This window comes from Pleuronectes platessa, chromosome 18, assembly GCF_947347685.1.
Source record: "Pleuronectes platessa chromosome 18, fPlePla1.1, whole genome shotgun sequence".
NCBI classification, from domain to species: Eukaryota; Metazoa; Chordata; class Actinopteri; order Pleuronectiformes; family Pleuronectidae; genus Pleuronectes; species Pleuronectes platessa.
This window is the reverse complement of record NC_070643.1, coordinates 13,080,388-13,107,361: the sequence shown is the minus strand read 5'-3', so window position 1 is coordinate 13,107,361 and position 26,974 is coordinate 13,080,388. Positions and strand designations below refer to the sequence as shown.

Genomic DNA, 26,974 nt, shown 5'->3' with positions numbered 1-26,974 from the left:
TATTAGTAGCATTGTTGTTATTATCATCATACTATAGAGGACAGATGCAAATCAAATAAATGAGTAGAATTATTGAGAAAAATTCAAATTCACATCCAAATATACTTCACATATATATTTATATACACACACACCCGTCCCCTCCCCCCTCCACCCGGTCCTCTGGATGACGTCAGGAACAGCAGTTACAAATCCAGCCAGTAGGATCGCAGTGCGATGACTACACTCTGAATGTCTGTCTCCCTCCTCTCTCACTCTGTCGCTCACTCTCTCTGCAGCTTCACACTCTTCTCTCTCCTCTCTCTCTGTCTCACACACTCTCACCCCTGCTCGCTGCTGCAGACATGGCCGAGGCTTTTGTTGGAACATGGAACCTGAAGGAGAGTGAGAAGTTCGATGACTACATGAAGGCACTGGGTAAGTGTGTGTGTGGGTTTGTGTGCGCGCGGGCGCATGCGCGAGAAATTAGGATGCAATGGTGCCATCCCTGCATGTGAGCACATGTGGAGATGGAGCTGTATAAACGCTCTTAGATGTGTCTGTTTGTAAATGCAGGGCATGGTAGAAGTAACAAGCGAGAAGAGAATGAAGAGGCAGATAAGGGAGGAAGATGAAGAATGAAAGATTTGAGGTAGAGTAAGAATAAGGGTGGAAAGAGGGACTGGGGCAGAGAGAGAGAGAGAGAAAGACAGAGAAGAATGGAACCATGGGGGAGGTAGAGTGGTTGACCACATGTCCTAAGTGCCGTAAATGAGGGAGGGGCCCTCTCTTAGTGGAGAATAGAAAATCAAGCCACTGTGAGAAAATCAGAATGGCAAGTAGCTGTGATTCACACACACATTCTTAATCTTCTGTTAGTGAGGACGCTCATGGGCACAATGCCTTTCCAAGCCCGTCACCCCAAATGTAACCATCACAACTAAACCTAATCCTTAAACTAGTTTGCTTTAAACTAAACCCGATCCTAACCTAAACCTAACCTTTACATTGAATATAAACGTATCCTCACCTTGAACCAAACCTAGTCCTTACTTTGAAATTAATCCTAGTTCCGTACCCTAACCTAAACCCATCCTCAAACTAGTTGTAATCCTTATCCCAACCTTCACTGTAATCCTTATCTTAAACTAACCCTTAAATTAAACCTAGTCCTTACCCTTACCCTGACACTAAAACCAAATGTTAGGACCAGCCAAAGTGTCTCACCCTGTAGGGTCATTGCACAGAATGGTCCTCACAAAGATATAAGTACACATATGCTAAGTAGCCCATGAGCACACACACTTGAGCACAATGTGGGTGACCTTCACTGAAAGCCGTTCATTGTCTGAAGCCATGGGAGTTGAATATTAAGTTGGCTCCGGTGCCAAGGAGCTAATGGAACGAGAAGGTAGAAATGAAGTGGTCCTCAAAATACCTCACACACTGGTTAGTTTGTGTTTGTGAATTTACGCATGAAAAAGTTGCCCACAAGACTATCATATGGGTGAGTGTGTGTGTGTTTATCATGACAATTGACTGCTCTGAGCCATGTGACCCCTCAACACCAGTCCACACACACAAACACACGGGCGACTTGTATAGAAACCGGATTGTCAACCTGACTTTACAGTAGCAGTGTAAAGTGATTTACTCCCACTTCTTAATCATATGATCCAATAAACTGAACTTTCTTGATCCTTCACCCATACGTATAGCAACAGTAAAGTGATTGGTTGCACAGACACATGTCTGAACAGGCGTCAGGTCAACTGAACTCTCCATGTTTGAAGAACACGCTGCGGGTTGGGACAACAGACAAACAAAAGATTAGAGTGTGTGCCAGGTGAAGGAGGGCCGGAGGGCAAACCCTGCTCTCAACATATTCCCTTGACATTATACTTATACTTTAGCTTGAAGCACATTTGTTCGTGGAACTCTTGTCTGTTTGCTCTCTTTTTATCAAGCATTAAATCTCATGTTGTAGTGTCATACTTAACACACTCGCAAGTATGCAAGGGTCAGCGTGCCATTAGTATCGACCCTGCAGGGCTCCGGGCAGACGTCCATGTAACCACCAATTTGTCGTATATGCGTGAACACTGGTACCAACTGTGCACGAGGTCCACTATAAGGTTTCCAACTAGTTCCAACTGGATGAGGTTAGAATGAAAGTATGGACAGTGAATATGAGCGGCTGCATGCTATTTTTATTTGATTCATAGTGTGCATGCTCAGAATATATAGCTGCCAATCTACTGCTCATACAAAGTGACCCCCAAGCCTGACTCGGACTTGTGTGTTAGTTAAGTAAACTGGAGCTTGCATAACCAGTGATGCAAGCTCTGGATTGGCTTGTGGATCGGTAAACGTGCATGTGTGAAACGCTAAACCTGTCCTTAATTATAATGTCAATTTATCTCTGAAAGTATTCCTGAAGGTTGTTCTGCCTCTAAGCTGCCAGTATGCACGACTACAGACTGGTTCATGGCTGTTTGTGAATGTCAAGGCACAATTTTCACGACAGACCTGCTTTGGTTTTCTTTAGGTGTGGGTTTTGCCACGCGCAAGGTGGGAGGACTCACCAAGCCCACTACCATCATCTCAGTGGATGGTGGCACCGTGACCGTGAAGACCCAGAGCTCCGTCAAGAACACGGAGCTCAGCTTCAAGCTGGATGAGGAGTTCGACGAGACCACCGCCGATGACAGAAAGGTTAAGGTGAGAGGTCAAAGGCCAGGTGGCTAATTAAGAATGTAAACACCTCTGTTTATCCTTTTACAGTGTTTAAAACCATTTGATTGAGATGGTTCTAAGTAGCTTTCTATGACCTTTTATTACATAGTCATAATCCACCAAATCCTGCTGTAGCATGTGATGAGCGGGGAGTGATAATTCAGTCATGAGGCGCAACAAACAAGTCGGATTCGTCACAGTCGGGGCTGTCGTGCTTGTTTTAGACGTGAACATGAGAAGGAGGTTTTGAGAGATCAGAGGTTTGGGTCAGAGGTGACGTCGCAGCACCACGTCATAATACAGGCGGCCTGTATTAAAAAGCTAAATTGAAAAACCATTAAAACTCAACCTATCATGGACCTGAAGTTAAGAATGAAATGGTTGTGATCTTGGACCTTTACACAATTAAATATATTCAATAAATAAACGATTTAAGAAATATAAAGTCACAAAAAGCAGGAAACCAAGTTAAGTACAAGCGACTCAAAGTCGATTTGAGTAATTTGCAAAATCGTAAAAATGCACAGGACTTGGTTAAATGAAATATCATGGGATGATGGGATGTTGTATCTATTAACTACAGCTGTACCTCTTTGTTTGTCTGCAGTCCATTGTAAAAATAGAGGGCGGGAAGATGGTGCACGTACAGAAGTGGGACGGCAAAGAGACCAGTCTGGTCCGAGAAATCAATGGCAACGCCCTCATACTGGTAAGTCATAGAAAAACTCACACAACATGCACATATACACGATTTTCCTATATTTGTGTGTGTCTGTTGACTTATAATATCTTTCTTTCCCTCTCCATCACAGACACTTACGATGGGAGAAGTCGTTAGCACACGTCACTATGAGAAGGCATAGTGAAAACCCAACCCAGAGTCCCCCCCCCCCCCTCTGCGCATCATCTGAAGCGTCTGTGCCTCGATCTACGTTGACGGCACCTCAGCCAGGCCAAGCAGCCGGACGCCCTGTGTGTCTGCTGCAGATTCCCCCCCCCCCCTCCCCCTTCCCCCTTCAGTCTGATTGATCATGTTTTCACTGCGACCTCCATCTTCCCTCCTGTCCCTCTCTTCATACTTTTGTTCAGACACTGAATAAATTCCAATGAGTTGTTGTTGTTTTGTTCTCTAAGCAGGCCTGTGGATCTTTTTTTTGAAAAATGTGTTATGCATAACATATGCTATGATAAACCTGGAAGTGTTAAAAACGTTTTTGTTTAACCATTGAGACCTGAAAAATAAAAATGAACGTTTCCTCACTGTTTGGTGAAGTGGTAAAACAAAGAAATTCTTCCCAGGTGTCTTTATGTGGTGGCTGGTGGGGTTATGAGCGGAATTGATTAAATACAAAGTTTATTAAACTGATCCTGAAGTCTACAATTAGAAATAATAATTTTTTGGCAGCTCTGACTAGTAGATGGTCATGTAAAATCAAATATTCAGAGATTTAATTTAATTTACCCTTTTATTTCATTCTTTATTAACAGAAGGGCCCTTATCATTGTACAATATCTTTTCTGTTAAGGAGTCCAGATCCAGATGGCCAGCAGGAAAGAAAAATAGCACACTCAAATATTTTCACATTAATCCTAAATCATATCTTCACATTAAAATGTATCAATTTACAATTTTATGTCCCCATAAGGAAGACAAGTCCCTATAATGTGACGGTGAAAACACATGTGAGTAATACCTGGACTACACAAAGGCAAAATATACTAAATCAAAGCAAACCCATTATAAACTAAAAATAAACAGGAATCAGTGGCGAAAATGAATCACAGAAAACCAAAAAGTGATGATGTGCCATGAAAAATATTTCTTAACCAGTTTTAAAACAGGAGCAGAGATGGCCCCAGGACGTTTCTTGTGTCTTGGTGGTGCCTGAAAGCAAAAGGCTGATTAACTCTATTCGGGTAGTTTGGACCTGTGTTGTAGCGATTGCTGTGAAGAGAAAGAGACTGGGTTCAGGTACAGACGATTGTTGCCGTCATGGATTCATAACTGAACTTTAAAAAAGGAAGAGTGTCTAACCAGTCAGACTTTTGGTTTTGACTCAGAGACAACAGTGTGGTGTAAGAGGTCAAAAGTGCAACACACCCGTGCACGTCTGAGTACATCCAGAAGTGTTACCATAGATTCCTACACAGCTTCACATTTACACAGACTCAGGGGGATTAAATATAGCTCCTTTGTGTGTCTGTGTGTTTGTGTGTTCGCCTTTACCCTGGCTAGCTGAGGGGAAAATGTTGTCAAGGGTCATGGCCGGAGGTAGATGTGTGGATACTGTTGTATTCTGTACTTTGTGTGTGTGTGTGTGTGCCATCTAAATTTGGATCTTTCCCTCCCACAGTAGATTGGTGTCATGTGTTTGGGACGGCTTGCCAACTAGAAGAGGGGTGACGGGGTGAAAGGGTCCAGGCAACCTTCTGCCGTCCCCTCCTATAGTTAGTCCTAGCCGAAAAGGTCACAAGAGAAGATGACGTGTTTACGATGCAATGAGTTAACCCTTCTTATATCATGTAAATACCTGTATAACAGACATTAAGTGGGTGAAACCACATGTAAGTAACTAACAGTAAGGGATACATGTGGGTGGGTGGGGTGGGTCCAGCTGCCACACAAGGCCTGAACAATGAGACTTTCAGGATAACTGTATAGATTCACCTGTGCAGCCACTGTGTTTTCTCACCAAACACTGACACATGCCCCCCTGAAGGTCATCTGTATGACGGAGTGATCCATACTTCAAACATATGAACAGCATGTTGGACAATGGTTGGAGTCGACCTTTGTCGAGATCAAACATTTAAAGAGAAACAAATATTTCGCTCCATTCAGATCTCTTATACACACATATTAATTACATGCAGAAGGTGCAAAGAAAATACTAATGTAATTATAAATTGAAAGTTTACACTTTACCCAATAACGTTTTTTGATCACAGAATAATAGACGAATAAAGAATTATAATAAAAATTTCGTATATTTCTCTGTTCACATACAAGGTTCTTCCAGAGCTTTCACTTCCAGACGCTTCTCCAAGGCTTCATCAGTCGAGTTCATCATTGAGTTCCAGCACTTCTGTAGCTTTCACTCTCAATCAAAGTCTAAAGTCAAATATTTCAATGTGCATTTAACTCAAAGTACTACAGAGTCCTCAACACTTGAATCATGAATCCAAAAACATTAACAGTGCGAGCGGAGTTTTCACTGTATCATCTGTACATGGTGGTTTGTCAGTTCAAAACATTAAATGTATTAATTGTTTCCTTCATTTGACTCCAAACGGCTATTCTCTGTCACAAAATGCAGTTTTTCACACAACATACAAAGATATATGAGTTATTCCGTTATCGAAGCAGAAATGCCACACACTTCAAGGATATCCTGTGCAAGTGTGGGGGTGGAGGGGTGCAGTCCAGTTTTACTATCTCTGCTTGGTTTGTATTTAACTTATGTTTAAAAATGAAACACAAGCTCATATTTCTGGTTGTGCGGTCTTTGCATTCCTGCTTTACGTTTAAAAGGCCACATTAAATTGACTTCGGGCCTCTGCCTGGTGCCAACAGGAGAAATGAGAGTGTAGGAAATTTAAGAGAGCAGCAAACTGGAGTCACTACCAGAGGAGTGCACTCACTCACTTACTGCAGTCAAACCACCGCAGCTTGAAACAATCTATCATTCTGCAATCCTACGTGCTGAAGCACGGAAAGTGGGTCATGTTTCTAATGTGCCCTTATCTTGTCTTACATCGACAAAGGGTCATCTATTGGAAAAGTGCTTCTGTGCAACTTTTTGCCTCATTGTACATGACACAACCTGAAATCCATGTTGTGTAAATCCCTCAACCCGGCTCTGAGACTCCTGCCCTCACTCGAAAACATGAACTTCACATGACCCATGGTGAACCCCTGGTTTCCACCTGAGAATATCTCGTGTGTGTGTGTGTGTGTGTGTTTTGGCTCCCGAGGCCGGACTCTAACAGCAGCGTTACAAGTTCAAGGTCCAAAAACAAAGAGACCAAGAGGCTTTTTTTTTAACTTTTACAAATAAAACACCTTTAATGGAGTTAACAGTTGACATGCAGGAAGAGGGGTGTGTGTGTATTGTGAGCAGGCCCCTGGAGGCAAGATACATAAACAAACATGGATGCGCACACGAGTGCACAATAAGCGGCGGACTACCTAAGGATATCGTCGTAGCATGAGGTTCCTGACATGCTCGCTTGCGCTGCATCACATTTCCTGTTTGTGACTTTACCTCTTCCTCTGTGTGTATGTGTGTTTGTAGCTTATGTGGATTATGTCAAGGTCTTTCGTGTCAGACCCTCCCTAAGAAGTCGGCCTTACTGCCTCATTTCTGCTTAATGGATTTCCCAGAGCGCTGGAAACCGGATATCTGTTAACAATATCTGGATTTCATGGGGGACAGCCACTTGCTGCCATATTGCTTACACATATTTAGTTTCGAATGATGTATGAACTTCCTCCCGCTGCGTGGGAGCCAGAGGTCTCATTAGGACGAGTGGGTCTTGTCGTCTGATATTTTCGTGTTTGCAGATATTTCCTTCCCAACTGTTTAGTTTATTTTTGAAACTTGACAGGTCTAAACATGCTTCTAAGATCGTGGAGAGACATTTAGCAAAACTTTCCATAACGTAAAGGAATGGGATTCTATAATAAGCTGGTGATGGAGAAAATTATTTTAAGATGCCCAACTGGATGTCTGTCACTCTGTTGCTAACCACTTCCCTTTTTTGCATCTGTGAGATAGCTGCAGGGTGTCCGTGTGTGTGTGTGTGTGTGTGTGTGTGTGTGTGTGTGTATTTTATCAGTGTTTGTGAGATTTATGTTTCTTATGTTTCTTATGTTTCTTCTTGTCCTCTTTGTCATGAGTGGGGTCGTGACGCCTCTTCTTGGTTTTGCACTCGCTGCTGTGGCTGCTGTCGCTCTCCGACTCCTTCTTCTCCCTCTTCCTCTTCTTCATTTTCTTCTCCTGGGAGATGAATAAACATGTTCCGTGAGGCAATAAAGGGAAGTTGATGAGCAATGATGAAGAAATATGTACAAAGCAGTTTCAGCGCTTCGAATACCTCAAAATTAAACAATATACTTTAAGGACATAAGCACTAAACCAGACTGTTTTCTTCATACTGTTCTAATGAAACTCCCTTGTATCTGTAAGTGTGTGAAACAACAGACATGTGTTTCACAAAAAGAGAGTGGAGTAGAAGTGAAAACCCTGCTGGACATGAGGGGTCACATATTCACCTTCTTTTTCTTTTTCTTTTTGTCTGAGTCTGGCTTCAGAGCAGCTGTTGAGGGCTGTTGCTGTTGCTGCTGCTGTTGCTGCTGCTGTTGACGTGGCCCTCCAGCCTCCTCTTCAGGCAAAAGAGCGTACTGCAAGCCCGGAGCAGTGAAACAGTCCTTTGTAAAGTGACCTGCAGAGAACAGTAACGATTTATTCAGATGGCTGCAAAACAAAATCCAAGAAAAGCGCTGATGCAAACAATCGCAGCCTCTGTGTTTTGTTCAGTCGTGTCAGCTGTATTGTTCATGTTGTTGTTTGTACCTTTGCAGCCACACTTTTTACACGTCGTGTTGAGCACAGCGTCCAGTGTGATCCTGTTGCCAGAATGGTCTCTGAACATCTTACGTCGCCTCGCATCCTGCCTGCAGTCACACACAGTCACAATCACACACACTCACCTGGACATGCACAGACATACACACACAAAAATAACAGGTGTCAACACTTACTCGGCATTGACATTATTGGGGTCCAGGTCCCGACCTGTTCCCTGATTCACAGCTTTCATTGAGAAGGACATCTTCACCTTCTCATCACGAATCTGAGAAGTAGAGGAAAGAGCTGCAGCTATATACAGTAGTGTGTGTGTTTGTTCTCAGTGTGTGTTTGTTGTCTGTTGTTACCTCTTTCCCAATGACTTTAATCCACACCTGTTCACCCATATCGACTATTTCTGAGGCGTTCTCAACCCGTGAGGCCGACATCTCACTCACATGAACCAGGCCTGGTGCGCAGGAGAAAGAAGGTTAGATGTTAACATTTGGACAAACAAATACATCTTTCTATTGCTGACGATGAAAGTAGACCTTGAACATAAAGAGAAGCCAACAATGAGTTTACTTTTCAACTTGAACTTAAATCTCTTTTCAGGCTTCAAATTCAAGCTAAATATGCAGCATATTCTCAAACTTCTTGAGAACCACAGTGCAGTTGGGGTAGATTTTTTCCCCAGTCGACTTTGCTCAGTCTGCCCCTCAGTGGTGAAAATGAGAAGCTGGAGTTAAGTTCCTTTAGGTCAAGGATAATTGTCTGACAATAAAGTATCTGGTTAAAAAATGTCACCCCTTGTGTAAATATGGATTGTCCGAAGCCACAACCCCTTGCACTGTTCCACTCTCTACAGGCACATGATCTTATAGCTCGTTTAGAGAAAAAAAACGCAAACTGGGTTCAAAATGATTCATCAATCATTTTGGTTTTGCAAATGTTTTTGCTCTAAATATTTGAAACAGTATAGATCTAAGAAGATATACGTGAACTTCCACAAACCTTCCTTCTTGTATCCTGGCAGACGAACAAAAGCTCCATAGGTTTGCACAGAAACCACTTCTCCCTTGGCAATGCTGTACAGTGGGGGCAGACCTTCCAATCCAGCCGGCTCCTTGGCTTGGCCATCACTGTCAGACATCTTGTCAGTGGAGGCTGACCACAGGTATCAAAACGTAGATCTGGAAGACTGAAAATGACAAATAGTTCATTATTTTGTGGGAGGTCTAAAAGTGGAAGAAATTACCTTTTTTAAATTAACATTCAAAGAGAATTTTATTTAAATCTCTCACGTGATGAACAACAGAGGGATCACATCTTAAATTCAAACATCTACACAATGCATGTATTAATGTATATCATATTGATATAGTGAAAAGTACTGTTCTCACTAAGGTACCAGGGCATTAAATATGGTTTGGAATCTAAATATTCTTTCAGGGGCTCTGTACTTGTCATTTCTAATATATATATATATATAAACTGTTTCACATTAAATACAAACTGGGTGAAGAAGCTCAAAGACTTATATGTTTGGCATTATCATTTCAAAAAGTCCAAAACTTTTCTTCTTGTTCTCTCTTGTAATTGCACTCATCAATCTCTCTTTGTTTTGTATATACTTGAGCATTTATTAAAATCAAATTTAAGTCTGGCTGTACATTCAGACCTCCAGGGGATTTTTCAGAGGAACCTAAACAAACTGAGAGTTAAAGTTAAAACATTATCAGTTAAGTAAATAACCTCGCATTTATTATTTAGAGTAACTTTTACAATAACACGCTTTCGTCAGAGTCCACTCACATGGGGAGAAATCTCTGGTTGGTTTAATTCATTTTGTTTGAGCTTATTTAAAAGAGATTTAAAGAAAATCTTGGACAGAATAAACAACTGCTGTAACTAAACAGCCATTGAGACCCATTGTGAATAGTAGAAGCTAGGCTAACGTTAGCTACATTCCATTTTTGCCCTCTACCAGGAAAACCATCTTTAAACTGACAAAAACACATCAACGGGACAACTGGTACGTGCGTTCAGGGAAAATACCAACCGGTAAAAGACGAGAATGAAACTTTAGATCAGGAGAAAACAACAGAAATAAAACATAAGTACCGTTCGTGTTAGCTGCGCTGGTTCAGTTTCACTTCCGGTGCAAAACAGGACGATAACAAGCACACCAAACCAATCACCACAGACCATACAACCTCCAACCAATCACAAGCCTCATAGCCGGCGGAAGTAGATGCCATCTTTTCTTCGTTGGTGTTACGCCGCTGGATTTCGCTTCGTGAAAGACGTCCGCTCGTTTTTGTCGAACAAAGCGCTTAAACATCATCATTTCCACAGCTTCGCGACCACGAACCAGGGATGATCGAGCAGAAGAAAAGAGCGGCGGACATGGCGGTGGTTCCGGCCGCGGCGAAGCGGCCCCGGACGGAGCTGGTGGCGGCGGCGCAGTCTCAGCAACTCGTGGCGATGGTGAGCGGCGAAGTAGTGCGGCTCGGGGTGGTTCGAAAAATACTGGAAGGAACTTGTTTGAGAAAAGTCAACAAACATATTTAGTTATTATTAACTAATCAACCGTCTCTGACGTGTGATCACCGGACTGGTAATGTGCTTTTCACACGTGAAACGAAGCTGTTGATTGGACAGAGAAGCAGGAAATCAACATAGACTAAAAAGCAGCAGATACAGTGATCATTCGTTTTATCAGCTGCCTAATGCACTGATCCTTTAATGACGAAGAGGACTAGACACTTCACATTTAAATTGTCAGGTTTCTCCTTGAATGACTTGCAGCCCATTGTTTAGATTGCATCAACTGGATCTGGAACTAAGTAATAGACATGGAAAATTCTGAATGGTGCATGAGAGGGACCTGTTGTAGATATGTTCACCTAAAATAAAGATACGATCTAATATCCTTCATTAGGACCATAACGGGGAGATTTGCCGCGTTATAGCACCAAATAAGAAAGTCACAAAATAGACATCAGTCAAAGAAAAAAATAAGTTATCATGCAATACAAACACCGAAAGGAAATATTATATTGTAAAAAGAATATATACAGAGTGAGCATAATATACATTTAGCACAACAGCCATGGAATTTCACAATTAGAAGACACTGTGATATTCAGCTTATAACAACAGAGAAGCTGGAACTAGTGAATTCGTGTTTGAAAAATGATTGATGATCAATATAGGTAACAAATAACTTTGTTGCAACTGTACTTTACGTTAAGTTCTTCAACGTGCTCTGAAAAGGATAAGTGCTGTATTGTATCACGATACACTCCTTATACACACTCTGTACCCAACTTATTGAATGGTGAATGATCTCTACTTATACAGCACTGATCTAACCTCGGAGACCACTCAAAACGATTACAGTACCATTTTGCCATTCACCTATTCACAGATACATTTATACAGTGCAGCACGTTCTCTAACATGTATCACACCTACACTGATTGCACCGGGGGTCCGTTGATGACCTGCTCATCCTACCGAGCCACAGCCCCCCTTGTGGCTGTTTAATGGCCAACAACAATATTTGAGCGCCAAAAAACTCTAGAAAGATATTTGATTCCTCTTTACTCGACTCATCGGTGCTCTCTCCTGGAAAAACTCTTTCCACATTAGAAATAAATACTCTAAAACCTTTACAATTCACCAAGCCCTAATGCCAGACACTCAGCTCACATCCTTGTCCATGTGTCTCCTGCAGGGGCCCCCACGGAGCTCTAGCCTGCAGGCACCCATCATGCTGATGTCTGGCCACGAGGGCGAGGTGTACTGCTGCAAGTTTCATCCCAACGGAGCCACGCTGGCTTCCTCTGGATTTGACAGACTCATATGTAAGTTATTAACATTAAATATGAACTTCTCCAAACAGTTGGCAAAACCTATAGTTCACACATATTTGTCGAAATGTATGCAAAGTCCCTGTTACTGTGAATAAACAGTTGTGTTTCTTTGCTGCAGTGATGTGGAATGTGTACGGAGATTGTGAAAATTATGCCACTCTGAAGGGCCACAGCGGAGCAGTGATGGAGCTGCACTACAACACAGATGGCAGGTATGTAAACATCATCGATGATGGAAGACTCTGGACTAGACTTCAGTCAAAATAATTAACTAATTTGAACCGTAATTGTCATCAACTTGACGCAAATTGTTTTGTATGCATCCCACCATTGCATTAATAGTGATACAAATTTCTGGGAACTTTTTGGTTGCTGGGTATCAGAATGAAACTAAAGTGAAAACTGCTTCTTAGTTTAATAAAAGTCTGTTACATTATCAGCTCCTCATCACTAATATTAATTTAACCAAAGTACCAAGCAAACATCACGGGTCAATCCAGTTTCTGTACTCGATGAAGAGCAACACACATTTGTTAACCTTTACCATCGGGTTGAGATGATTGGTCAGACACGCGTGGAAAAAACTAACGTGTCGAAAGTTTGAACATCTGTGTTTTCTTGCTGTGTATTTCAGCATGCTCTTCTCAGCGAGCACAGACAAGACTGTAGGTGTGTGGGACAGTGAGACAGGTGAGAGGATGAAGCGTCTGAAGGGCCACACCTCCTTCGTTAACAGCTGCTACCCAGCCCGCCGAGGGCCCCAGCTGGTCTGCACCGGCAGCGATGACGGGACAGTGAAGGTGGGTTTTCCGTTTAGTGACCTGTTTTTGAAATTGAGCAATTTTGATGAAAAAGTTGGGGTCTAGTGTTTGGAGATTTCACCCGAACACTCCCAGTGATCTAAGTTTTGATCTTGTATTGAGGAGTTATGTGATCATGGTCCCTTCATGGTCTCTCTATATGTGTGTTTGTCTCTGTGGCAGCTGTGGGACATTCGTAAGAAGGGGGCCATCCACACGTTCCAGAACACCTATCAGGTTTTGGCTGTCACCTTCAACGACACCAGTGATCAGATCCTGTCAGGAGGCATCGACAACGACATCAAGGTACCAGGTTTTTAAACATATACACAGATCCTGGGAAACAATACAGAAAATGTTGAATTCTGATCAGTCATGTTCAACTTGTATATGGCTGGATTGTTTCTCTTCATGCTTCACATCTCTGTTTCTCTTCCACTCTACAGTTCTGAAATTTCAGTACAAAAAAATTCACCAGAAAGCTTTTCTTATTAAGACTCTTTTCTGTTTCTGCTCTTAAACAATGGAAAAGTCTGAAGTGGTGACTGAAAGGATTAATGTTTTTAACTCAGTACACAAACACCACATTTATACTTCAAAATACTTTAACTCTCTCGGAGAGCAAATGTTCGGAGGAAGTGAAGAGTACTCGAGTAAAGCTTGTTTAAGGTGCATGTATTGTGAATATTTGGCTTCAGGGATGTACCAGCTGACTGAGAAACCAAATCTAATTCAATTTTCTTATCCAAAGAAGAACATTGATTTTGATATAGTTACAGAAAGTATACTTTAGAAATATATGTTCTAAAGTACAGCAAAGTAACAGAGACAATCGATAAAATACTGAATATCAAAAGAAGCTTTACATTGTTATCCTCGGATGCCATTTCAACAGCAAATTTTCCTGTAATCCACAAAATATCACATTTCACATCACAAAATAACTTTTCTTTTTTCTTATTTCAAATGTTACTGTCGTACTTTTCCAGACCAATTTGAAAATGCCAAACAACATCGTCGGTAGATTTTGTTGCAGATTGCGCGGATGAGCTCTGATATCCAGCTCTGGGAAGGCAAGAGAAACAAAGGATCTTTTAGATCGTTCTGTTTTGATCTTCAGCTCCTGTGGCTCAGCTCAAATACCTCATGCAGAGGACGAGTGGGGTCATTCAGTATGCTGTGTATCTTTGTTAAATATAAATAATGAAAAAGCTGCAGACTTGTATCTGTGGTCTATGAAACACACTGCGTTTTAAATGCATTTTAAATGGGGTGATTCAATACTGAATTTATGTTATTGTCAGTGTGCTGGTTAACTGTTTCCCTCAGGTGTTGCTCAGCCAATAAAACAGTCACTGCCTCTGTTGTTAGGCTGTTGCATCTGTTATAATGACGTTCAAGCATCACATTGTTGCTTCTGTGCCTCGTCATGTTAACTACTTCTGGTTACAATCGGGCTGCAGGGTATTTTATGTTGTGAATCACATCAGTGTCTCCATTTCTTTTTTCTCCCTGACTCAAAGCCACAACAGTTTTTTTTGTCCACTGAATATAGTTTTTTATCAGTGACATATCGGCTCAGATCAACCTCTTTGACAATATTAGATATTCCCTTGAGTGACAACACTGACAGTAGCTGTTGTTTGTGTCGAGCAGGTGTGGGACCTGAGGCAGAACAAGCTGATCTACAATATGCACGGCCATGGGGACTCAGTAACTGGACTCGCTCTGAGCTCTGAGGGATCGTACCTTCTCTCCAACTCCATGGACAACACAGGTAAGACAGAAGAAACATCTTTTTCTTTTCCTCAGGCAGCTACGTGTGGATTTTCTCTTGCTGGATGTTTAATGTGACTCTTGTCTGTGTCTTTGTGTAGTGCGAATTTGGGATGTCCGACCGTTTGCGCCCAAGGAGAGATGTGTGAAGATTTTCCAGGGCAATGTTCACAACTTTGAGAAGGTAACATGAATAGCCAGTGTTTGCCATTAATTATCAAAAGGCATCAAAACACGTCACTCTGTCATGCAACAGCCCACACATGTTGCATCTGTGAATTTATACTAACTGTGTACAGAAGCACCTGCTGCCAACCACAGTTTTGTGACATCGTCTTTCTTCCTCTCCTGCCTCTCCCATCTCTCTGCTGTCCTTTCTGATAAAGAAAACCTCCCCATCGTCTCATTACAGTTTAAGTAGCTCACGTGTAAAAACGCTTGAATCACGTCGCTAATGAAATTTCCAACATCTGTTCCTGTCGTTCAGAATTTGCTGAGATGCTCCTGGTCTAGTGATGGCAGTAAGATCGCTGCAGGTTCAGCTGACAGGTGAGGAGAACCCTCTCGACACACGCACACACGAGCTAGAGGCCATGGTATAATTCATTATCGGTTACAGGGAAATTCTTGTCACATTGACGGCGGACAGCCAAAGTCCTGACATCACCCCCATGTTCGCCCTCGGGTCCCGCTGGCTTCTAGTCTGTCAATCATCTTTCATCCATTCTTTTGAGAAGGGGAAACCAGTTCCCCGGGCTTAAGGAAATAACAGGCAGTCCTGCAGGAGTTACTGTTTCTTTGAATAGAATAAAATACTACTTTATTGTCCACCAGAGGGTAACGTGTCCATCTCACTGAAACACAAGAGCAGCAACCATGCAACATAATGAAAAAATATGGCATTAAAAAAACCAGTTAATTGATTAATAATCATTTATAAAACATCTATTAATTTGTACAATACAAAAACAGTTTTACCAGAGCAGCATTGTACCTACATTATGTCCAAGGGTCTTTTCTAATGCCCTTTTATATTCTCTACCATCTCAAATGTCTACATTCTCTATCTTCGTTTAGTTACATCTCATCTTAACTGCTTGTGGCCACTCGACTTGCCCGTGGACTTTAAACCCACAGTGGTCTCAGGCCAATTGAGAAAAGACAGCACAGAACATAAATATTAAATAAACAATGGCTGTTAAAAGAAGAGGAAGTAGTTAAAAACCATCCCGGTCTAGACAAACGTAGATAACTTACAGGGTTCCCACCTTTTTATATCCCATCCAATGGATCCTTGAGCGTTTGTTAATTTGAGGAGAAAGATAAAGGCATTGAATTTTTTTTGAAAACTCAATTAAAAAGATAAGCTTTACTAAAATTGCTCGAATTATTTATTTTTTTGCAACATATAGATAAAGTGATGTCCTGTCATCTCTCAGGTCTTTAAGCCTCTATCACTCATCTTACACAGTATAGGGCATCTGGTTTGAGTGTACACCACCTCTACTGAGTCTCCTGCCATGGCAGCAGTTTCAGTTCTGACATGGCCCTAAATCTTAACCCACAAACAGAAAATAACCTCAATAAATCCTGGTTTTTAATGTGTATCAGTTGTTAACAAAGTAACTGACACTGTGTGTGTTTACAGATTTGTGTATATTTGGGACACCACATCACGCAGAATCCTGTACAAGCTGCCGGGCCACGCTGGCTCTGTCAATGAAGTGGCCTTCCACCCGGAGGAGTCTATAGGTGAGTGGAGAACCCTGCGTCAGTCTAAGATTACGCGCTTTAATACATGTTAGAAGAATGGAACAGAGATATGTTGAGGAACAGGTTCTTGAAGAGTAGATCATTTTCATGTCCAAGTGTTTATTTCTTCCAGTATGTGGTCATTAGCAAAAGGTCTGGAAATCTGTTGGATATAATTTCATGCAGTTTTTTTCCTCACCTCAGGCTCCGTTAGAAAAAACAGGACTAATAATCTTTCTCGGTCTCTCCACACAGTGATGTCTGGCTCCAGCGATAAACGGCTCTACCTCGGGGAAATTCAGTAGTGTGTTTGTGAACTGGATGAGTGTGTGTGAGACTGTGTGTGTGACTGTATGTGTGTGTGATTGCGTCCTGATAGCGAGAGTCCAGCCGTGGAGGTACATGGGTGGTGATCGCCAGTGAAGCCACTGTGATTTCATGTGCTTCAGTGTTCAGACAACCTCAGGGTGTTTGTTCAAAGGTTATTATTCTCAGTCACAACATCCATGACATTGAAAAGTTTTTTTTAATCCTGATATGTTTCTTTTTAATAAACTTTCAGTATTCTGTAAAATGTTTGTCAGATTCTTTCATTGTTGTGATGCTTTTGTGTGCTCACAGTTGTTACCTCTGCAATGTTTTTTTTTCTGTCCTCCCTGTCCCTGTGTTTGTTTGTCAGAAGGATAACACAAAAACTACTTAATGGATTTCCTTTCCAAACCTGATAGGAAGATGGGACCTGGGCCAAGATTGAGCATGTTTAGTTTTGGCAAGAATTCCTGGATTTTACATTGTGAGATTTTTAGGCCATCATCTTGACATTTTCACAAATTTCCCAGGGAGTAATTAAATGTTCTTGATGGAGAAAATCAGGCAGATTGTGGGGACTGATATCGATGAGTGTGTGCACTTGAGTGCAGCTTGATTGAATTTAAGGGGCTGAATTGGCCTCGGCAGAGTTATGGATTTTACTGGAGGCCAAACTGGTTTTTACATGTAACCGGTTTATTAACCAAAGTAAGAACAAACGACTGGGTGAACGCTGGGATCTCGTCAAGCAAAGACAAAAGTTATTTTATATCATTCATCCACTGCTATTGTCACATCTATTGGGGGTGGTGTTAAATAGGTCCTTTGAGTGTGTGGGCGTATGAACATGATGTGTAGTAGGATGAGGAGAATCCAATAATGGAGTTCAAACTAAGCAGCAGAATATGGTGTTCTCGAGGTTAACACAATATCTGTGACGTGGACATGAAGTTTTTTACAAATATGGCCCATTCGGTCCTTACTCTGTTATGTGTTCATATGGGAATTTAAATGTATGAAACTGGAATAATTTGCCAGTGTGGTGTCAAGGTGGCCTGTGTATTGTCTATTTAACATTGGCTCAAAAATCACTCAAAGTATTATCTGTGCTATTAAATCAGGTATATGAGCAGCTGAAGGAAAACCAGGTAAAGAATTTGGCAATAAACGCACTGAAAGACAACAAAAACTGTCTCTGGGTTCCCCACACCAAGTTATTCTGTCATTTTCATTTGATGCAGTTTTCTAATAAAAGCTTAACAATTCTAAAGGGTACAGTTTGCATACAGTTCTTTTATTATCCTGTCGTATTTGAATTTTTAATAGTTTTCTATCTGCCTTGTGCTAAAAAGAATGTCCTCTTGTTGGATGGTAAACTAATGAACTTAACTGGTATACTGAAACACTAAAAGCGATGAGGCCTTTGTCAACAATGATTTCTATTATTTCATAGACTCAAGTGTGGTCTACTGGCAAAACCTGCATCTCTTTAAAAAGCATCAAACTTTATTGCTCTGGGTGCAGGAGCAGTTGAGCTGCTCACCTCCGGCATGTTTCTATGCATAGTCTTAGATGAATGAAAGCACTATATGGAATTACGGGCATGTGACTGCCACTATGGACAGTGAAGATGCATGAAGCACATAAATTGGGGGACTAAACCTTTAGCAAGATTCCTCCAGGATGTGCACGGTAGCATGTCAAAGAAACAACGACATATTTGAAACAGGAGTGTCTTGCAGATCTGCTCTAGATGAAAGAGACGAATCAGAACAGATACTTAATGTAGTTGAGTGTTGTGAGTGCAGTTATTCAAAGGGACAGAAAAGGTGCAATGAAAACGATTCAAGGTGTGTGTAATCACTCTACTGTATTTGAGAGACATGTTTTAACCTGGTTATAACACTGAATGATTTTATTTCCCATTGATTGTCATATGGGATCTTGACAACCTCCCATGCAGTTATTATCAGGCCTATGATCAGGCTGCCTCTGTGTGTAACTCACTGTACCACAATGTATTACACTGTAACACACTGTATCATACTGTACCACAATTTGTTACACTGTATCACAATGTAACATACATTGACTGTAGGTATCACACTGTATCACAATCTACCACACAGTACCACATGTACCACTCTGTATCCCAGTATACCACAGAGCTCCATAATGTGTCCCAGTGTTACACACAGTACCACATGTACCACAGGAGGTGAGTAGCAGAGATTGATTAAATATGGCTGTTAATAGAGTGTGTTCCTCTCTGGATGTGACCGCGGGCTGTGAGGACGAGCTTCCCCGCGGGGCAGAGCCCCCTCTTCGGTCTGTGTCTCCGGAGGTGATGGTGTAAGGAGGCGGTAACAGACTTTATTATTTTCGGCTGAACCTCCTCCTCCTCCTCCTCCTCCTCCTCCTCCTCCTCCTCGACTCATCTGTTTCTTTTGTGCTCCTTTCTGAGCTTCTCCTCGAGGGGGTCGCGGTGACTGAGAGCCCCCACCCCCTGTCTCTCTCTCACTCCCTCTCTCTCTCCCCCTCTGCCTCTCTCCCCCCCCGGCTCCTCCTGCGCCCGCCCCGGCACCGATTGTTGACAAAAGACGCTGCTAGACGGAGCCAAGGAGCCCAGCGCCCGGTACCGGTGAGCAGATCCGTCCGATAACTTGACTTCTTCCCCCCGAACAGCTCGAGGAGGAGAATATCCGGCGGTGGCGGCCGGGGGGAGACTCCTCCTGCTCCCAGAAAACCGTGAGCCACCACGGGCTGCTTTGTGTCGGCGGTGGGTCGCATGTAGCCGGAGCGTTAGCCCGGGTAGCACTGCGGGGTCGCTCCCCTCCTCCCCACCGCCGCCCCCCTGTGATCCGGTATCATATGATGTTCATTTCTGTCTGTGGCCCGCGGCCCATTGTGACAGCTTTCCGTCTCTTTGTGTCTTTGTGTGTGTCCCCTCTCCGGAAGGTGTGGCCGAGGTGATTCGGTTGTCGGTGGTGGTCGGACCGCAGCGAGCCGGTGTGAAGTGCCCCCCCACCCCCCTCCAACACACATTCACCACTAACGACTGGTATTTACCGACAAAACCAGCGGCCAACATGGGACACTCATTGTGAGCTAAGAGGAGGAGGAGGAGGAGCAGGAGGCAGCGGCCTTGGGCAGGTCTATCCAGCCGGGAATGGTGTGAGCTGAGACGGCCAGGCAGTCTGGATCTGACCGGGGACCCGTCATTCCCCCGGAGCCTCCGCGGCTCTAAGCCGCGTCCTGAGCCCTCCAAGATGGGGAAGTGCGACGGTAGATGCACGCTGCTGGTGATATGTTCACTACAACTGGTGAGTGTGTGTTTATCATTGTGTATGTTCGTAAGTGTGTGTTTATGTGTGTGTTTATTTGTATGTTCGTGTGTGTTTATCTGGGTGCGTGTGTCGGAGCAGCCTCTTCTCACTCAACATGAAGATATAATTAGAGCATCGTGCTCCACAGCCGCACATTGTAATCACACATTTTTGTAGTGTCACAGTGAAAAAGCTTTGAGCTGCAGCTGCTGGGTGCCATGCCACATTACAGACCAGAATGTGTGTGTGTGTGTGTGTGTGTGTGTGTGTGTGTGTGTGTGTGTGTTTGAAGCTGAGGGAGCAGGGCAGGGGGGCGCTTTGGTGACGGGGTGGTCCTCATGTCTGTAGTGAGAGAGAGAGGGAGAGAGAGAGGGGTGATAGCCTCATTCTGAGTGTTGTGCTCAGGAGGGACAGGGAGGCCCTGCTCCCCATCTGGTCTCCATTCTGGAGTTAAACTTAGCTGCTCCTTGTGTCCACAAATAGCTTGAGACGATTCCTCTAAAATGTAATAAGTGTGTAATATGAGACAGTATCATCTATTGGTGTAATGAGGCTGATGCAGGCAGCAGCAGCAGCAGTGTGAGCAGTGGCTGTGCTTGTGCAGGCTATTGTTTGTCGGGCCTGATGGGTTGTGTGTGTGCAGCAGGGGGATTCGGCCCTTAGATGCTCATTAGTTTGGGGGAGCTTTTAGGGGTTGCTCCTCTTTTACAGTCACTGGACTGGCTGCTGCTCCAGGCAGTTACCATGGAAACAACTGCGGCAGATCTGTGTGTGTGTGTCGCTGTCATTGTCTGTGTGTGTGTTGTGTTGTGCGTGTGTTGTATTTGCATATATACACATTTGTGGGTGTTTGGTGTATATGTGGATATTCCTCTAACGTGAGTGTGTGTTTATGCGACTCCCCCCTCCCCCCTACCTCCTTCTCACTCCCTGACCCCCAGGTGGCCGCCCTTCAGAGGCAGGTGTTTGATTTCCTGGGTTACCAGTGGGCTCCCATCCTGGCCAACTTCCTGCACATCATGGCCATCATCCTGGGCATGTTCGGCACCGTGCAGTTTCGCTTCAGATACCTCATCTTTGTGAGTATACCCGTCACCCTCTGATGAGGTCACAGCGCCTGTTTACTTGGCTGTGTGTGTAGCTGCTGTCAGACAGAGACTAACCTCAGCGTCTTGTTTGCAGTATGCAGTATGGCTCGTCCTCTGGGTGGGCTGGAACTCCTTCATCATCTGTTTCTACCTGGAGGTCGGAAATCTGTCTCAGGTCAGTCCTATGTGTGTGCTTGGATATTGCCAGAGACATTAGAGAAATATTAATTAATATTAAAAATAATTATTTTGATAATTACTGTATCAACAATGCTGGTTTGGCTACTCATCTCTTACTAATATGCTATATCTATTAAGTAGTTACTAAATCAATTAGCAAAACGAAAGGACATTAATCTGCAACTTTTTAATTATCAGTTTATTTAAAAAATGCCCCAAATTCCCTGGATACATCCTCCTTTCAGTCGGTGAGCTAAGATTTTCTTAGGTTCTGTAATAAGTAACTTAATATCATTGGGGTTTAGCTTTAGGTTAGACACATTAAAAGCTGTCATCTTGTTAATTTTTTTAATATTCAAAGCTTTTTTTAGCTCAAGTTATCAGTTGAAAAAATAATCAGTGGATTAATTGATAAAACAATTTCTGCTGTTGCCCAAATTTGCAGCTGGGAAGAACTGATTCTGTTACGGCTGCAAGTAACGGATGTTTTCCTTTTGCAAGTACTTTCAGAGGCCAAATTTTTTTATGAAAAAGGGGTCATATTAAAATTCTTATTAGTCCAATAAATCTTCTGTCTTGAGTTCACCACCAAGTCCCTAGGCTGGGAACCTCCGGAAGTCATGTATCATGCAATGTTGTCAATCATTCTGTGTATCCAGCTTCCCAGATACAACATTGCGATGAGTATTTCCCGATAGCTTCTGACACTGTCCTCTTCTTTTATAAACATGTGTCCATATGTTTGTGTGTTCAGGACAGGGACTTTCTCATGACGTTCAACACATCTCTCCATCGTTCGTGGTGGATGGAGCACGGTCCCGGTTGCCTGGTAACGCCAGTCCTAGACTCTCGCATGGCCCCCGATGACCACCATGTCATCACCGTCTCCGGGTGTCTCCTTGACTACCAGTACATCGAGGTGTTGAGTTCTGCGTTTCAGATCTTGTTGGCTGTACGTATCCGACACACACACTCCTACAAATAATCCTACAGTGTTTTTCGTTTACATTCAGTTGGCATCACACAGACAAACACACACATAGGTATTTTTTTTGTTTTATTTTGCTGACCCCTAAACTGTCTGCTTCAACATTCTCTGTGTAATACTGAGGAGACACTGTTAAGTCAGCAGTGACTCAGCCGATGCAACAACACTCATCTTGTTTCTGACATCTCTCTCACAGCTCTTTGGCTTCGTGTACGCCTGCTACGTGAGCAAAGTCTTCCAGGACGACGAGGACAGCTGTGAGTGCTTTTGTCTTCTCCCCTAAAAGCTTGTTGATCCTCCTCCAGCGCCTTGTTCCGCCGACCCGGTTTTACTTTTGTCACACTGCGGAAAGACCTTTTAGTGGTAGCGGGGAACGTTGATGTGAGCGCTGTTAGCTCGCTGTTTTCTCCTGCCTGACTCATGCTGAGTGATATCACAGCAGAGGATTCCCTATGGGTGATCTCAGCGCTCCATCTGCGGAGAGTATTAGAGTGTGTCTGCTGGAATATTCCCACCATCAGAGTGTCCGTCTGTCTGCCGGGCTAGGGTCCGTCTATTTGCATGGGTGTGTCTGAATGGTTTCCCTTCTCGCGTGTCTCTCGTGACTGGTTTACTTTCACTGAGTAAAAGGAAATTAAGTCCTGCTGTTTCAATATGAAACCATATGTTTGATTTTCTGTAAAAGCAAAGCACATGCTTTGTCAGTGATCTTTTCAAATCATGCTGTGTCAGTGATTATATGCATGTCGTAACACAGTGATGATAATGAAATCACTGTGACATGCAAATCATTACTTTTTATTGATTCCGTACTAATATATTCTGACTGACGCTGGGATTTTAAGGCCCATAACAGTGTGGATAGTTAAGAGTTTAAAATATGCAATATTATGATAATCAGTTTTTTTAATAATAACATTATATAACCAATATTTTGTTCCCAGAATCACTTAGACTTTTGATCGACATGTGAACAGGGAGGGATTTTTACAAATGAAGAAATTAAACGAAACCAACATCAGTGTTGTTGGATCGACAAACTGTGTAATGTAAATTTGTTTAGCTATTTATGAGTTAATATATATACAAATACCAGATACTAGTGTATCGGCTATTAGCTTATAATGAACAATATTTCAGCCTGGGTGATTTAATTATTACTGGCACTATATTAACTGCATTTCATGTGTTAAAATATTATGTTGAGTTTCTGTTGGTCCCTTAATTTAAAAAGACTTTCAATAATACAAATCGCAGGTAAAAATAAAGATGTTAGAGCTTAGGTTTTCTTTTACCACCTATCCCTAACTTATTGTCTAAATCTCTGCTGAAGTCGAACATTGAGCAGTGTTTTCATTGTCAGCCGGCAACTCTTGTGTTTGTTCCTCTGAATCGATTGAGAAAGATTGGACCAATGTATCCGTGACACAGAGGCACAGGAATGATGATGTATCGGTGCGTCTCTGCAGGTTCTGGTGTCAGAGTGGCTTTATAGTGTTATAACAGTGTATTTAAAGCATTGTGATGCGATCTGAGGCCATGATAGATTTTCATGTCAAAATAAAATCTGATCTTGAAATGCAACACTTTATAAAAAAAGACATATTTAAGAGAAAGTTGAATGATCTCATCCCTTCTCCCTCTTTCTTCTTTTAAAGTTGATTTCATCGGTGGCTTTGACTCTTACGGATACCAGCCTCCTCAGAAGTCCTCTCATCTGCAACTGCAGCCACTGTACACGTGAGTTATTAATACAGAGATTTCTTCTCCTTCTTTTTGAGCTTATTGTGGAATGTTTCTCTTTCAAGGGGCACTCCAGTAATTTAGTATCACAGCTCCATATTGTTAGGGGACTCACAAGTGAAAGACCTTTAATCTCTAGTTTGAATGAAGCTCCAGAATGCTGGAGATTTACATAGATCTTCATTTTAATCCCACACCCTCACTTTGCAGAGCAGCTTTCTGTTTAACTATCTCCAGAGGCGTCTCCATTTCCTCCCTATATGCAGAAATCAGGCTAAAATGTCAAGGATACAAACGCTGCCAGATTGTGCAATCATGACGTTTCAACTTGTTTTTATAGCATCAAATAACTGATAAAAACCAAATTTACTGGAGAGATAACAAACAGTGGTGTGATATGATACCTCAAATAACAGAAACCGTTTGTGAGAAAAAAATATTTTACCAACACATTATAGTGACGACTTTGTAGTTTGGTCCATGTCCCATACAATAACATGGAGGAGGCTGAATTTCATGACCTATACTGCAGCCAGCAACCAGGTGGGGAGCCGACATGTCTTCCACCTTTATATATTTGTATTTCTAATTGTATTCATAAGACGAGTAGTAAAATAATGAGTACTATACCCGTACTATATATCATATATTATATCATACTCTTTGTATATTCTTTGTATATATAAGTCTATATACACATATTTTATTTATACATGTGTACATGTTATTATTATTATATTTTACTATTATTATTATTATATATACTGTTGCTGCTATTATTACTATATACTGCTATTATATTGGTATAATTAGTATCATATATAAATATATATTATATACTATATATACTGTACTATTTTTGAGATTTTTGATATACTGTCTAACAATAACATTACCATCATATTATCAGTACTATTACCATCATCTGCCACTGCACCTTATCTACCTATTTTATCTTGTGTTTCTGTTTTTATTCTTTCTACCGCAATATTTTATATTTTATATTTTATTCTATTGTATTGTATTTTATTGTATTCAAATGTACCGGCTGCTATGACGACTTAATTTCCCCTCGGGGATGAATAAAGTAATCTATCTATCTATCTATCTATCTATCTAAACTGTCAAATTGGTGGAGTGCCCCTTTTTTGCACAGTTACATCAAAGTTGAATAAACTTTAACACGGACATTTGACAATATGAACCCCCCTTAATCTCTTCCCCTTCTGTATCACAGGGCTGGTTAATCGTTGGTAGCACCCCCCTCAGGCCAAAGCCCCGGCGGCGTCACTGTGGATGGGAAGTGGCAGTGGCCCTGATTACACTCACTCTGTGTGTCACAGTTTACCCGAGCAATGGACTTAACCCACCCCAGAGGGAGAGGCGTCGTGTGCGTGTGTGCATGTGTGCTTGTGTCTGAAACGGAGAACTACAGCCCTGATTAGAATGTATAGAGCTCAGGGAAGAACCAGCACGCCAGGTGGTCTGATAAGATGAGTGGAAAAGCAGGAGGCGGAGGAGGAGGGGGGGGGGATACAGAGAACAAGAGCTGGGGACACCTCTGTCAAATCACTGAGGACACGCTTCACTAAACTGCCAGCTCTCAACACTCCCACAAGTGTGTTTGTTTGTGTGTGTGTGTGTGTGTGTGTGTGACTGTGTAACTCCACAGAACTAGCAGATGCTTTGTGGTTGCACCCTGGACTCTTACCACTCAGTGCCGTTGTGAATTTTCTTTTGTTTTTTGGGAGTTCTTGTGTGTGTGTGTGTGTGTGTGTGACTGCGTGTGTGTGTGTGCTTGCGTGTGTGTGGGTGGGTGGGGTGGGGACGTAGGTGGGGTCACATAATAAAAAGAGGCACAGCTTGTACCTGTTGTCGTTTTAGAATGTGGTGATGTCAAATTAGAGCAGTCTTTACGAGTCCCGCTCCCAAAGCCATCTCCCCTCACTCACCTGCCGTTAAAAACCCCCGGTTGACATTTGAGACTTTTACGTTACAGGTCAGGCCCGTCGAGGTCATAAAGCAGAGCTGCTGGAGCGGAGGAGGGGAACTGCCTAAAGGATCACGCTGTCGGTACTTAAGAAGACTTTATTATTGTGAAAAAACCACCAGTGAAAAGACCAAATTCAACAGCTTGTGTCTCGTCCCACAAACCCATTCAGTCGTGGAGATCTTAACCTCTGAAAGTAGTCATGGAATATAAGTTTTAAAAACGTCCTAAATCATCTAGACTCTACTTTTAAGCGATGCAACCCGAGTAAATATTGTCCTGGGACTGTTGTCAGTTGCCTAGGTGGTCATCTAGGCAGTATTTACAGAGTATTTGGGATTGTCTCAAAATAAACTACATCGCCCAGTTCCATTGTGATGAAGGAAAATGTCACCCAGTGCAACACTGTGGCTCGCTGATGTGTTTTTAATAGTTCTGGACAACAGTAGGAGACTATGGAAAAAAGGCAACGGCTATTTCAGGCTTTGTCTACGCTTGTTTGAAGGATCCACAAATTGCAGATTTTGGTCTTTTTACTGGATTTGTTGACAATAAGAAATGAAAGAGTGGTCCGTTACATTTCTGGGGTAACTACAAAAATAAAGTCAAATGACCAGTTTGAGTTGAGTTTTCAGGAGGGTAAGTTCAGCCCCCTGTACCTGTGAGGCTGTCAACTTTAGCGATGCAGATGGCTTTGGGATCAGGCATTAGTGTGTCTATGGGGGGGAGGGGGATACTGTGCATGTAAATAACCAGCCAATGATTGTTTTGTTGGTTCAATTTAGAGAAAAAAAAGAAGGGGGGGGGTACATTAGCAAGGGGCTGGGGGAGAGGGGTACACATATCAAAGTTTTCG

At 42.4% G+C, this 26,974-nt stretch overlaps 4 protein-coding genes across 4 annotated transcripts; 3 read left to right on the top strand and 1 right to left on the bottom strand.

Moving 5' to 3' along the window:
* Positions 1-212: 212 nt before the first annotated feature.
* Positions 213-3,978, top strand: fabp3 (fatty acid binding protein 3, muscle and heart). Its single transcript, XM_053447217.1, has 4 exons — positions 213-417; positions 2,528-2,700; positions 3,323-3,424; positions 3,528-3,978. The coding sequence occupies exons 1-4, from the start codon at positions 345-347 to the stop codon at positions 3,576-3,578; spliced, it is 399 nt and encodes a 132-aa protein (XP_053303192.1). The 5' UTR covers positions 213-344; the 3' UTR covers positions 3,579-3,978.
* Positions 3,979-6,743: 2,765 nt separating this feature from the next.
* zcchc17 (zinc finger, CCHC domain containing 17) lies at positions 6,744-10,525 on the bottom strand. Its single transcript, XM_053447169.1, has 7 exons — positions 10,410-10,525; positions 9,300-9,486; positions 8,654-8,754; positions 8,480-8,571; positions 8,292-8,392; positions 7,991-8,160; positions 6,744-7,715 (listed from the first exon to the last, which is right to left on the bottom strand). The coding sequence occupies exons 2-7, from the start codon at positions 9,436-9,438 to the stop codon at positions 7,551-7,553; spliced, it is 768 nt and encodes a 255-aa protein (XP_053303144.1). The 5' UTR covers positions 9,439-9,486; positions 10,410-10,525; the 3' UTR covers positions 6,744-7,550.
* A 25-nt stretch (positions 10,526-10,550) lies between these two features.
* snrnp40 (small nuclear ribonucleoprotein 40 (U5)) lies at positions 10,551-17,068 on the top strand. The gene is made up of 10 exons (XM_053447168.1): positions 10,551-10,775; positions 12,028-12,157; positions 12,285-12,378; positions 12,801-12,966; positions 13,150-13,272; positions 14,623-14,743; positions 14,844-14,926; positions 15,230-15,291; positions 16,391-16,494; positions 16,750-17,068. The coding sequence occupies exons 1-10, from the start codon at positions 10,665-10,667 to the stop codon at positions 16,797-16,799; spliced, it is 1,044 nt and encodes a 347-aa protein (XP_053303143.1). The 5' UTR covers positions 10,551-10,664; the 3' UTR covers positions 16,800-17,068.
* A 2,211-nt stretch (positions 17,069-19,279) lies between these two features.
* Positions 19,280-25,937, top strand: nkain1 (sodium/potassium transporting ATPase interacting 1). Its single transcript, XM_053446579.1, has 8 exons — positions 19,280-19,444; positions 19,762-20,126; positions 21,071-21,208; positions 21,312-21,392; positions 22,152-22,349; positions 22,582-22,642; positions 24,044-24,125; positions 25,366-25,937. Exons 2-8 carry the CDS (start codon positions 20,073-20,075, stop codon positions 25,373-25,375), a joined length of 624 nt encoding a protein of 207 aa, XP_053302554.1. The 5' UTR covers positions 19,280-19,444; positions 19,762-20,072; the 3' UTR covers positions 25,376-25,937.
* Positions 25,938-26,974: the final 1,037 nt, after the last annotated feature.

Bases quoted from the DNA above. Each gene is read 5' to 3' on its own strand.
- fabp3 (XM_053447217.1), top strand. From the start codon at position 345: ATGGCCGAGGCTTTTGTTGGAACATGGAACCTGAAGGAGAGTGAGAAG. The intron at 418-2,527 runs GTAAGTGTGTGT...GGTTTTCTTTAG, and splicing joins TGACTACATGAAGGCACTGG to GTGTGGGTTTTGCCACGCGC. The intron at 3,425-3,527 runs GTAAGTCATAGA...TCTCCATCACAG, and splicing joins ATGGCAACGCCCTCATACTG to ACACTTACGATGGGAGAAGT.
- zcchc17 (XM_053447169.1), bottom strand. From the start codon at position 9,438: ATGTCTGACAGTGATGGCCAAGCCAAGGAGCCGGCTGGATTGGAAGGT. The intron at 8,572-8,653 runs GTAACAACAGAC...TCTACTTCTCAG, and splicing joins TTAAAGTCATTGGGAAAGAG to ATTCGTGATGAGAAGGTGAA. The intron at 8,393-8,479 runs GTAAGTGTTGAC...GTGTGACTGCAG, and splicing joins CCCAATAATGTCAATGCCGA to GCAGGATGCGAGGCGACGTA.
- snrnp40 (XM_053447168.1), top strand. From the start codon at position 10,665: ATGATCGAGCAGAAGAAAAGAGCGGCGGACATGGCGGTGGTTCCGGCC. The intron at 13,273-14,622 runs GTACCAGGTTTT...TGTGTCGAGCAG, and splicing joins GCATCGACAACGACATCAAG to GTGTGGGACCTGAGGCAGAA. The intron at 14,927-15,229 runs GTAACATGAATA...CCTGTCGTTCAG, and splicing joins ATGTTCACAACTTTGAGAAG to AATTTGCTGAGATGCTCCTG.
- nkain1 (XM_053446579.1), top strand. From the start codon at position 20,073: ATGGGGAAGTGCGACGGTAGATGCACGCTGCTGGTGATATGTTCACTA. The intron at 21,209-21,311 runs GTGAGTATACCC...TCTTGTTTGCAG, and splicing joins GCTTCAGATACCTCATCTTT to TATGCAGTATGGCTCGTCCT. The intron at 22,350-22,581 runs GTACGTATCCGA...TCTCTCTCACAG, and splicing joins CGTTTCAGATCTTGTTGGCT to CTCTTTGGCTTCGTGTACGC.